Source organism: Zalophus californianus, chromosome X (genome assembly GCF_009762305.2).
Source record: "Zalophus californianus isolate mZalCal1 chromosome X, mZalCal1.pri.v2, whole genome shotgun sequence".
Classification (NCBI taxonomy): Eukaryota; Metazoa; Chordata; class Mammalia; order Carnivora; family Otariidae; genus Zalophus; species Zalophus californianus.
Window position 1 is genome coordinate 81212847 of NC_045612.1, and position 12826 is coordinate 81225672.

At 37.4% G+C, this 12826-nt stretch overlaps 1 protein-coding gene across 5 annotated transcripts in view; it reads right to left on the reverse strand.

Moving 5' to 3' along the window:
• The window catches only part of RRAGB (Ras related GTP binding B), a 42364-nt gene that overhangs the window by 9798 nt on the left and 19740 nt on the right, over positions 1-12826 (reverse strand). For 4 of the 5 annotated variants that reach the window (XM_027609208.1, XM_027609207.1, XM_027609206.2 and 1 more), the window contains 2 exons: positions 9795-9890; positions 7493-7615 (listed from right to left, as the gene is read on the reverse strand). The exons of the other annotated variant lie outside the window; for it this stretch is intronic. In XM_027609208.1, coding sequence (XP_027465009.1) covers positions 7493-7615; positions 9795-9890 — 219 coding nt within the window. The remainder of the gene's footprint in view (positions 1-7492; positions 7616-9794; positions 9891-12826) is intronic. 5 annotated transcript variants of the gene reach the window in all.

Genomic DNA, 12826 nt, shown 5'->3' on the forward strand with positions numbered 1-12826 from the left:
GTATTTGAGTTCTTTCCGACTTTCCTCTTGTAACTGAGTTCTAGTTTCAAAGCATTGTGGTCTGAAAATATGCAGGAAATGATCCCAATCTTTTGGTACCAGTTGAGACCTGATTTGTGAGCTAGGATGTGATCTGTTCTGGAGAATGTTCCATGGGCACTAGAGAAGAATATGTATTCTGTTGCTTTCGGATGGAATGTTCTCAATATACCTGTGAAGTCCATTTGGTCCAAGGTGTCATTTAAAGCCTTTATTTCCTTGTTGCTCCTTTGCTTAGATGATCTGTCCATTTCAGTGAGGGGGGTATTAAAGTCCCCTACTATTATTATATTGTTGTCGACGTGTTTCTTTGATTTTGTTATTAATTGGCTTATATAATTGGCTACTCTTATGTTAGGGACATAGATATTTACAATTGTTAGATCTTCTTTTTGGACAGACCTTTTAAGCAGGATATAGTATCCTCCCTCATCTATTATACTCTTTGTTTCACAGTCTAATTTGTCTGATATAAGGATCGCCACCCTAGCTTTCTTTTGATATCCCTTAGCATGGTAAATGGTTTTCTACCCCCTCACTTTAAATCTGGAGGTGTCTTTGGGTCTAAAATGAGTCTTTTGCAGGCAGCATATCAATGGGTCTTGTTTTTTTTTTATCCAATCTGATACTCTGTGTCTTTTGATTGGGGCATTTGGCCCACTTACACTCAGGGTAACTGTTGCAAGATATGAATTTAGTGCCACTGTATTGACTGTAAGGTGACTATTACTGTATTTTGTCTCTATTCCTTTCTGGTCAATGTTACTTTTAGGCTCTGTCTTTGCTTAAAGGATCCTTTTAATATTTCTTGTAGAGCTGGGTTTGTGTTTGCAAATTCTTTTAGTTTTTGTTTGTCCTGGAAGCTTTTTAATCTCTCCTTCTATTTTCAGTGACAGCCTAGCTGGATATAGTATTCTTGGCTGCATATTTTTCTCATTTAGTGCTCTGAATATATCATGCTAGTCCCTTCTGGCCTGCCAGGTCTCTGTGGATAAGTCTGCTGCCAATCTAATGTTTCTACCATATTATATTACAGACCTCTTGTCCCAAGCTGCTTTCAGGATTTTCTGTCTCTGAGACTTGTAAGTTTTACTATTAGATATTGGGGTGTTGACCTATTTTTATTAATTTTGAGGGGGGTCTCTGTGCCTGCTGGATTTTGATGTGTATTTCCTTCCCTAAAATAGGTAAGTTCTCTGCTATTATTTGCTCCAATATACCTTCTGCCCCCCTCTCTTTCTTCTTCTTCTGGCATCCTACTTATTCTAGTACTATTTTGTCTTATGGTATCAGTTATCTCTCGAATTCTTCCCTCGTGATCCAGTAGTTGTTTATCTTTTTCTCTGCTTCTTTATCGTCCATTATTTGGTCTTTTATATCACTAATTCTCTCTTCTGCCTTATTTATCCTAGCAGTTAGAGCCTCCATTTTTTATTGCACCTCATTAATAGCCTTTTTGATTTCAACTTGGTTAGATTTTAGTTCTTTTATTTCTCTAGAAAGGAATTCTCTAGTATCTTCCATTCTTTTTTCAAGCCCAGCTAGTATTTTTATAATCATCACTCTGAACTCTAGTTCTGGTATCTTACTAATATCCATATTGATTAGGTCCCTGGCAGTCGGTGCTGCCACTTGTTCATTTTTTTTTGAGGTGAGTTTTTCCATCTTGTCATTTTGTCCAGAGGAGAGTATACGAATGAGAGAACAAAATGCTAAAAGGGTAACAATGACCCCAGAAAAATACACACTAAACAAATCAGAAGAGACCCAAAACTGGGGGAAAAGAAAGGATATGAAAGCAAAAAAAAAAGAATATGATCATATTGTGAATAGATCAGAGCCACACACTAGATTTTGGGCTTATTTTGGTTAGAGGAAAGTGCCTCCCAAAATTTTAAAGAAAGAAAAACTTACATATGTACAAAAATAAGTGTAAATACAATGAAGGGATGGAATATGACTGTAAAGATGAAAATTATAAAAGATTTTATAAAAGGAATTGATAAGTTGGTTGAAGAAAGAAGAAAAATTAAAGAAAAAAAACAAAAAAAAAGAGAGGAGAGAATGTGATCAGGCAGGAGACTAGAACAAGCAATACACAAGAGAATTAGGGTATATTTTGGTCTGTTAGAAGAAACTGTATCCCAAAATTTTAAAGAGAGAAGAACATATATATATATACAAAAAATGTTAACTACAATGAAGGGAGAGAATGACTCTAAAATGAAAATTAAAAAATATTTTAAAAGAGGGTAATAAGATGTTTGAAAAAGGGAAAAAAATAGAAAAAGAAAAAATTAAAGAAAATTTAAAAAATGAACTTCGAAAGACTAAAGAATCATGGGGAAAAAAAGCCATGAATTCTATGTGCTGTATTCCACTAGTGCTGGAGTTCTGCAGTTCTCATTGATTGGTAAACATGGTCTTGGCTGGCTGTTCTTGCTGATCTTCTGGGGGAGGGGCCTGTTGGAGTGATTCTCAAATGTCTTTGCCAGAGGCGGAATTGCACCACCTTTGTCAGGGGCCAGGCTAGGTATTCTGCTCGGGTGTGTTCTCTGTAGCTTTTGCTCCCTGCAAGCTTTCTGTACAGCTGTGGGGGACAAGAATGAAAATGGTGGCCTCCCAATCTCTGCTCCAGAGGAGCCAAGAACTCGGGGTCCCACTCCTCAGTGAGTCCCCAGAAAAAAGCAGTCAAACAGTCCTGTCTCCCCAGTCTCCAGACACACTCCATGCTCACCCGGCCTGTGACCGAGTATTTCTATCTCTGGCACACGACCCTGTTTGGAGTCTCCAAACCCAGCAGATTCCTGTGTTGCATTTCCATGCCACTCCTCCCAGGGGAGGAAGGGAAGTCTCCTCAGATCTGCCGCTTGTTGGGTCCCTGCTCGAAGAGTAGTGGCCAGATTGTGCCGTGAATCATGGTTTATGGCAACCCCGAGCTGAGAGCCCACTCTTCGGCTCCGTCTTTGCAGCCAGCTTCCCCGCTCTAATACCTGGGAGCTCTGCCGCCCTCAGGCATCCCCGGTCTTTTGTAACCCCAAGGGTCCTGAGACCATACTGTCCCAGCGAGGGTTCTTCCCCCCGCTTAGCCACTGGAGCGACGTCCCTCAGTGGAGCAGACTTCTAAAAGTTCCGATTTTGTGCTCTGCTGCTCTATCACTTGCTGGCAGCCCACTGAGGGAGGCTCCCTCCCCCCACGGTCTATCTTCCCAAATATCACCTTGGATTCACTTCTCCACATATCCTACCTTCCATAAAGTGGTCGCTTTTCTGTTCATAGAGTTGCTGCCATTCTTTTCTTCAATCTTCTGTTGAGTTTGTAGGTATTCAGAACAGTTTGATACCTATCTAGCTGAATTCCTGGGACCAGATGAAATTTAGGTTTCCTACTCCTCCGCCATCTTGCTCCTTCCCCTCAACAAAGTAGGTTTACAGAAAACATACCTCAACATAATAAAGGCCATATCATCCTTAATGTGGAAAAACAGAGCTTTCCCGCGAAGTCAGGAATAAGACAAGGATGTCCACTCACACTTTTATTCAACATAGCGCTGGAAGTCCTAGCCACAGCAATCAGACAGCAAAAAGAAAAAAAAAAAAGGCATCCATATTGGTAAAGACGACGTAAAACACTGATGATTGGCAGAGGACATGATACTATATACAGATAACCCGAAAGACTGCACAAAAAAACTGCTATAACTGATAAATTCATTAAAGTCACAGGATTCAAAATCAGTGTACAGCAATCTCTTCCACATCTATATACCAATAATGAAGCAGCAAAAAGAGAAATTACAAAAGCCCCACCATTTATAATTGCAACAAAAATATGAAGAGGGCGCCTGGGTGGCTCAGATGGTTAAGCGTCTGCCTTCAGCTCAGGTCATGATCCCAGGGTCCTGGGATCAAGCCCCGCAGCTAGATAGGTATCAAACTATTCCTGGCTCAGTGGGGAGCCTGCTTCTCCCTCTCCCTCTGCCTCTCTCCCTGCTCATGCTCTATCTCTGTGTCTCAAATGAATAAATAAAATCTTAAAAGAAATAAAAAAAATATGAAAATACCTAGGAATAAACCTACCAAAGAGGTGAAAGACCTGTACCCCGAAAACAATGAAACACTGATAAAAGAAACTGAAGAGGACACAAAGAAATGGAAAAACACTGCACGCTCATGGACTGGAAAAGCAAATATTGTTAAAATGTTCATACTACCCAAAGCAATCTATACATTTAATGAAATCCCTATCAACAAACCAATAGAATTTTTCACAGAACTAGAAGAAACAATTTTAATATTTGCATGAAACCATAAAAGACCCTGAGTAGACAAAGTAATCTTGAAAAAGAAAAGCAATGCTGGAGGCATCACAGTTCTGGACTTCAAGTTATATTATAACGCTATAGTGATCAATATAGTATGGTAATGGCACAAAAACCGACAGAGCAAAAGAACAGAATAGAAAATCCAGGAATAAATCTACAATTATATGGTCAGTTAATCTTTGACAAAGGAATAAAAAACATAATGGGAAAAAAACAGTCTCTTCAACAAATGGTGTTGGGAAAACTGGACAGCAACAACCAAAAGAATGAAACTGAACCACTTTTGTACACCATACACAAAATGATGAAAGACCTAAATGTGAAACCTGTAACCATAAAAATCCTAGAACAGAACACAAGCAGTAACTTCCTTGACATTGGTCACACAATCCTGTTGCTAGATATGTCTCCTGAAGCAAGGGAAACAAAAGCAAAAATAAACTACTGGGAGTACATCAAAATTAAAAGCTACACAGCAAAGGAAACAATCAAAAAAACTTTTAACAGGCAACCTATGGAATGGGAGAAGATATTCACAAATGACATAGCTGATAAAGGATTAATATCCCCAAAATATAGAGACTTATATAACTCAACACCCCAAAAATGAATAATCCAGTTAAAAAATGGGCAGAAGACATGAACAAACATTTCTCCAGACATACAGATGGGTAACAGACACATGAAAAGATGCTCAACATCATTCATTATCAGGAAAATACAAATCAAAACTACAATGAGATATCACCTCACACCTGTTAGAATGCCTAAAATGAACAACACAAGAAACAACAGGTGTTGGTGAGGATGTGGAGAAAAAGAACTTTCTTGCACTGTTGGTGGGAATGCAAACTGGTGCAGCCACTCAGGAAAACAGTATTGAGGTTCCTCAAAAAGTTAAAAATAGAACTACTTTATGATCCAGGAATTGTACTACTGGGTATTTATCCAAATAATACAAGAACACACCCACCCCTAAATTTATAGCAGCATTATTTACAATAGCTAAGATATAGAAGCAGCCCAAGTGTTCATTAACTGATGAATGGATAATAAGATGTTACACACACACACACACGCACATACACACACACTGGAATATTACTCAGTCATAAAAAAGAATGAAATCTTGCCATTTGTAATCACATGGATGGAGCTGGAGAGTACTATACTGAGCGAAATAAGTCAGTCACAGAAAGACAAATACCGTATCATTTTACTCATATGTGGAATTTAAGAAACAAAACACACAAGCAAAGGGAAAAAATAAGAGTGACAAATCAAGAAACATGCTTTTAATTATAGAGAACAAATTGATGGTTACTAGAGGGCAGATGGGTGGGGGGATGGATTCAACAGATGATGGTAATTAAGGAGTGCAGTTGTGGTGATGAGCACAGTGTGATGTACGGAATTGTTGAATCACTATATTGTATACCTGAAACTAATGTAACATGTATGTTAACTGGAATTAAAATAAACATTTAAAAATTATAAATAAAATAAGCATAAAAAACAACAAAAATCTTAACTAAAGGATTCCCACCTCTGAGGATTTACTATTTATAAATGAACTTACTCATAATGGACACCCATATTAGCTAAAAATATTTCCTCTAATACTTTCAGATTTTAAGAAAACCATGTATTTCCTACAGGCTGAATATTCAGATATAAAGTTTCTAGTAGGAAGCAAAAGTGAGTTAGTTGCTCACCAGAAGAAAATTCACAGAACAATTTAATGAAACCATGTGAAACTTTCAAAAGGTAATTCCTAGACCAATGGTGGAAGAGGTTCCCCTTGCTTGACTTCAACCCCCTCAGTGAAAATGGTCCATCATAACTAATCTTGGTCTTCAAGGGAAACCAGAGCCACCTGTTACTGTTAGTGAGGAATAAGGAGCTTATATTAGGTTAACCTCTATGATCATCTGTGGTGGATAAGGCAGGATAATACGGCTGAAAACAGGATTCTGCCATGTTGTGTACACCAAGATGATCAGAATAGCTCACTTGTTTGTTGCTTTTTATATTATCAGCAAAAGAGGACGCAGGGTAGTATAATTGTAAGGAAGTGACCCCTCCAGTGGGCTGAGGCAGAAAGACACTTTAGTTAGGACTCCTTGCCACAGCTGTACCACTTAGAAGGAAGTAGACTCACAAACATGGCTACAGTTACAAATGTTTCCACAAAGGAAGGAGTAAAAATAACAGTCTGCATTCTCTGCCCTCTGTTTTAACAGCAAAAGGAACCAACATTTAATAGTTTGCCAACTATATGTTAAGCTTTGCATTAGGGCTTAACATTACATTGTCTCATTTTAACCCACACAATAAACTTATGATATAGATATATTATCTCCATTTTATAGAAGGGGAACCAAGCTCAGAGAGATTTAGAAATGTGTTTTAAAATGACGAGGCAATCAATCAATCAAATCACCAGACATTGGTAAAGCTCAGAAATAAATTATTTACTGTGAGTTGCTCTTAGAGTTATATTTATTAAACTGATCAGGAATTACTTATGCAGTGCTTTGTGACATCTCAAATTAGTTTATTATTCTTTAAGATTTTACTTATAAATATAATATTATATCCCTCTCAGGGCCATATACATAGTAGGCTCTAAAGTTAAGCTGAATTTATGTAAGAAAAATAAAAATACCAAGGTGCCTCTTGCCCCTTCCCCCTCTCCATCTGAATTCTTAGTTATGTCACTGAGATGACCATTACACGTCTCCCATGTTTAAAAGTCTGCAAATCAGTCTTTTGGAGAAAGGAGTGGGATGAGAATTTTCTCAAAAGGAAAATACCCCTCATTTCACAATAAAAATCAATAGGAAATTAGGAATCCTTTAACACAAATGAATTATTAGCAAAAATAATCTAAACTCTATAGTAAGGCATACTTGTAAAAATCTAAGTTTTACTAACTACTAAAGAGTTACACAACAAGAACTTCTTTCATGTCACTTGCTAACAATACTACTTTGTAAATAAGGTTATACATGCTGATGTACTAACAAGAGGGAAAAAGGTTCTTCCTGAAAGTAGCAACATGTTCTCTGTTGCTAGACAGAAGAAGGTTAAGTGTAAAGTACATCTGCAGAGCAGAAATCTCTCACCAGAAAAGTAGCTCTTTCAAACAAAAGCACTTCATCAGCCTCGATAATTTCAGCAAAATTCCTTAGGTTCATTTCCAGCTGCTGAACATTGGGAATCAACTGATAAACAATGCTGGACCAAGCCTAACAGAACAGAAGTACAGTGTAATATTACTAACAGGTAGCCAGGTCTGGACCTTTGCAAATGAGTAAGTATGCTACAACATATCGACAGCAAAATATGGTAATAGTTGAGTCCCAAACAAATACTGGTAACAAATATAACACAAATAAAATGAGAAAATGAAGCTAATATTTGATTTTTATCCTTCAGTTGGAATTTCTTTTAAGTTTCAAACACTTATAAAATGCTGGAGAAACTTCTTTCCATTGATAATTAAAAAAATAATAATAATTTAATTTCACATCTGCCTTAGGAATAATTGAAAACTCTGATTTACTGGGCCAAATAAAAAGTTTCTAATCCAGCCATTCAACAAATATTTAAGTCCAATAATGCAGACTGCTTTAAAGATCAGAACTTAATAATGCTATATTTAACATAAATCTAAGAATCAATTTTGTAAAAATATCAGAATAACATGGAAAAATGGCCCCTCCCCTCAACGGGATAACATACAAAAGAAATTACAAGAGAAATTAGTGGCATTATCATTCCAAAAGGCTTAGTGTCAGCTATATAAATTATTGATCCAATTGAATTAAAAATGGTCCATTGGTGTGTTTCCCTAAAATAGACTTCATCCAGAGAAGTATGACTAATGTAAGGAGTTGGAATTAACCATACCCTCCCTCTAGTCTCTTAAGGCTCTTTTATTTGCATTTCCATTGTAATAATTCCTTCCAATTTGTCTAGTAAGCTGTACAATGTTCTTCTCTCCCCTACTAGAGGGCAGGAACCTGGTCTTAGTCATTTGTGTGTCCAAAAACATCAAGCAGATATGCAATGAGTGCTTGTAGAATAAAACAATATAAAAATTTAAGTCAGCTCTATGAAACATTGATGTAAGAGATAGTAGTGCTATGTCTCTGTTCCAATTAGTTTTATTACTTAAGCATGGGGGTTCAGGTTCCAAGTTCCCAGGTCGGTGTTAATGTCACTGCTGAATTTACCTTGGAGAAGGCACCAAAGCTAACCACAGCAGAGACATTGTCACTCACAGCAGTGTTGTGATTAGCCAATTGTCTTTGGTCGTGTTATGTATTGCCATCCTTCACACCGCAGTTGGTTCTTATCAGTGCGTCATGTCCATCCTTATTCACGGTTACCTGTTCTATGGGAATAAGGCTTTGAGAGAAATTCGGCCCAAATTAATCTAGCGCAGTATTTCCTAGACAGGTATCTCAAAATGATCTGTTATTAGAGTGAGGCTGGGTCAACATAATATTGGGAAAAAATGAATTAGTTCAAAAAATAAATCAATGGCTATTTTTAATGTCCATTGGTTTTTCTCCTTGGCAAATTGGGTTTCTGTGCTTCTCTGGTTGTAGATACTTGTCAGATGCAGTTGATACTGAGGCTGTTGCTACCAGTGACAGAGAAGGATGCTTTCCCACCCAGAGTCAGACTTGTCAATGTATACTAGCAGCAGTCTGAAGGAAAGGTCTGACCACGAAAGGACCCCAAAGAAGCCAGTCTTTCAAATTACTAGATCTCGTAGGAGAAAGAGAGGAAGCAGGACAAGGAGCCTATGTGCTAATAAGGTAATTTCAGCTTAGTTCATAACACAGCTACTGTTGTAACCTCTACAACTACTGCAAGCAGTATGGTATTCATTCCAGCAATGGAAACAATCCTGGTTGAAAGAATGCTAGTCCCCAATTTGGCATGAAAGTTGAAGCTACCATATTCTAGGCATAAAGTGTCTCATTATAAGACTCCCTTCTCCAATCTCTTCCCTAAATGTTGTTATTCTAATGTCATCCAAACCGGGGCAAACTAGTTTATATCCTGAAGAGATACCTGAATATTAGATATAGCTCCAATCAGCATTGAGACCACAACAGGTCACAATGGATGATGGTCAATGAAACCTCTGCTGTCACAAACATCAGTATCAAATTAATCATCAGAAAACTGGCTAATTCAGTGTGACCTGGTAGGTATCTCAACACAATTTAAGATCAAAACCAAAATCTCTTTAAGTTTGATATTTTTCAAACAATTTATTGTAGATTATTTCTTTTTTTAATTCAACACATCTAAATAGGTATGACAGTTTAAAATCTTTTACTTTTGACAATACCCTTTTAGCTTTTTCTCATGTTCTTAAAATAAGGGAGCTCAGGGAAACATACACACCTTATAAAGAGTTTCATCCCAGATAGATGTTCGGAAACAAGAACATTCCAATGGGCGAGACAAACGCCTCAGATCTTCTTCTCGCTCTTTAAAAATCTGAATTAAAAAGTCCACATATAGATCAGCAATATAACAGTCTTTCACTGCAAAATCTGAGATGTAATTATTTCAGTGTATTTTAAACAGGAGCATTTCCTCTTTCCTCAGAGGAATTTTTCAGTGTGTATATTACTTCATGAACTAGGATGGCAAAAATTATTTCAGGTCAGGTCTAAAAGTACAACAGCTACTAGAATTCTTCAGGCCTCTGCTTCTTGTGCCGAGTACTCACTGAGAGCACTGTGTTGGGAAAAAAAAATTTACCATACAGAGGAATGTTAATAAAATATATCTAACATTCCAAATCACCTACTCTGTCATTTTTAGATAGTGATATTGTAAATTAAAATACTTTAACTTTTGTAGATATCTTTCACACAAATATATGCACACACTCATATATATTATTTCTGAATGGACTGTATTTATTTGGCTATATAGATATCACCCCCCCCCCCCACACACACACAAACACAAATATCTTGCACATATCTATCTATGTACATATACCTACATACACATTAAAGAATATCTATCTAATATATACAAATATATATCTACAGATATTTTCCATGACTGGGTGGATTTGTAGTGAGCGTGTGTACACACTGTGATAGTTAACTGTATGTATCAACATGGCTAGGCCACAGTACCCAGACACCAGTTTAGATCTTACTGTGAAGTGTTTTTAAATGAGATTAATATTTATGTCAGTAGACTAAAGCACATTCCCCTCCATAATGTGGGTTGGCTTTATGCAGTTAGTTGAAGGCCTTAAAAGAAAAAGACTGCCATCCCACAGGAAGGGGAAATTCTGCCTCCAGCCTGACTTCTATAACTTATGATACAACAATTACTCTTTCCTGGGTCTCCAGCCTACCAGCCTGCTCTGCAGATTTGGACTTGCCAGTCTCAATAACTGTAATAAGTCAACTCTTTAAAAATCAATCAATCAATCAATCAGTCAGTCAATCCCTCTCTTTCCACCCACACACTTACTGGTTCTGTTTATCTGGAGAACCCACACATACAGAGGGAAATATCTATCTTGAAATTGATATTTAGGGAAGCACTTTGCACTTTGACTTCAAGACTTGAAAGTTTTAATCTTTAATGAAATGGAGTATACTTTTATTAATTAAGCTTAGAATCCCACAAAGAACATTAATATATTTTGAGGATATATAATATATATAATAATGAAACAAATAAGTTGATTAACAAATAATGAAAAGTAATTTAAAAAATCCATAAGGACCTCGTTTGTTGGAATGCTGTTTTTTTATTGCAAATTGGGCCAGGGAATGAAATGATTTTTAAAGGAAACAGAACAGAAAAGAAAACAACAGCAAGAATAACAATAACACAGCCCTCACAATCTCAAGACTCAACCTACATACAGGGTTTTCTGCTGAATTAAATGGAATTAATACTTAGTGAAAAAAAAAAAGGGAGAAGGAAAAAAGACTAGATACTCAAAAGTAGTTTTCAGAATCAAATACAGAATCCTGTCAAGTCATTTGTGAAAGCCTGTAAGCTTACTTAGAAACACCAAAACATGCCCACACTGAAAACACTGGAGGCAATCTTGTAACTAGTTATAGAAAAAAAGTATTTCTGACCACAGTTGTTACCAAAAAAATCCTTTAAATAAAGGGTATCCTTAGACTCCTAGACTCCAACCCAAAAAGGAACTGAATTCTTCTACATCACCAAAATATTCTAAAACTGCTTTTCTTACCATTATCCTTAGAGGATCTCTTTCAGCTTAGACTTTAAAATCAAATCCTCTTATTTTATACGGTATAAACTAAAGCTGGACTTACTTGTTACTTGCCAGTCTTGGGGTCTCATAGCTAGCTAGGAGTCTGCTCTTTCTACTGTGTCTTCTTTGGTTTAAATTTATGTGTACTAATCCCCATGCTAGAAAAGAAGGCAAAGATACCATACATTGCAATTAAAAGGGACTTGGCATTTAGCTTAACACAGTGTGATTGCACTTCCACTGGTGCATACATGTTTCCTAAATCAACCCAGTGATAGCTATAATCTTTCTTCATCTCACCATTGGTGGGTCTTCTAGCCTGGACAATAACTACTTATTGTGAAGGGCAATAAAACAGGGGCAGGAAACATAAAGATATATAAAGGAGAATGTAAATGGGGAAGATAGTGGAGTAGGAGGATACTAAGTTCATCTTGTCCCACAGACATGCATATAAAACAGCCACGTCAGTACTACCAACCCAGAAAATGACCCAAAGACTGGCAAAACAGACTTTCCACAGCTAATCACAGAAAGGAGAATACACTGAAAAGGGTAGGAGGGGCAGAGATGTGGAGAACCAAACTCTCAGCCAGACTAACCACAAATGGGAAGGATACTACAAGAATGAAGAAGGAAGAGGAGCAGACCCCACACTAGGCACCCCAGACCTGGGTGCACTAGATGCACTAGGAAGATGAGTCCCCAAAACATTTGGCTTTGAAAACAAGCAGGGCTTAACTTTTTGAGCTTTTATAACCAGGGAGCTTAACTTCATGTACTTTAAAGTCAGCTGGCTCAGCTCTGGGAGAGCTAGAAGGCAATAGGGAACTAAGTCTTTAACCTCAAAGAACCAGCATACCAAATATCTCCACTGAGATACAGCATAGAAACAGCAGTGTGAAAAGTGCCTAGAGTACACATGAAAGAGATTTATTTACTAATCTCAGAACACATGAAAGAGGGCAAGGGATCTTTAGGAGACTTCTCCAAGAACAAAAGAACTGGTGGGCACCATTTCTCTCTGCACCCCCAGCCGAGATAGCTGGACACTTGCAGAAAACACCACAAACACTCTCCACTTTCCTTGCTAACATATGTACCTCACCACCACCATCTCCTGCAGATCCATCTTATCGAACCTGCTCCACACAGCAGGAGTCCCTCC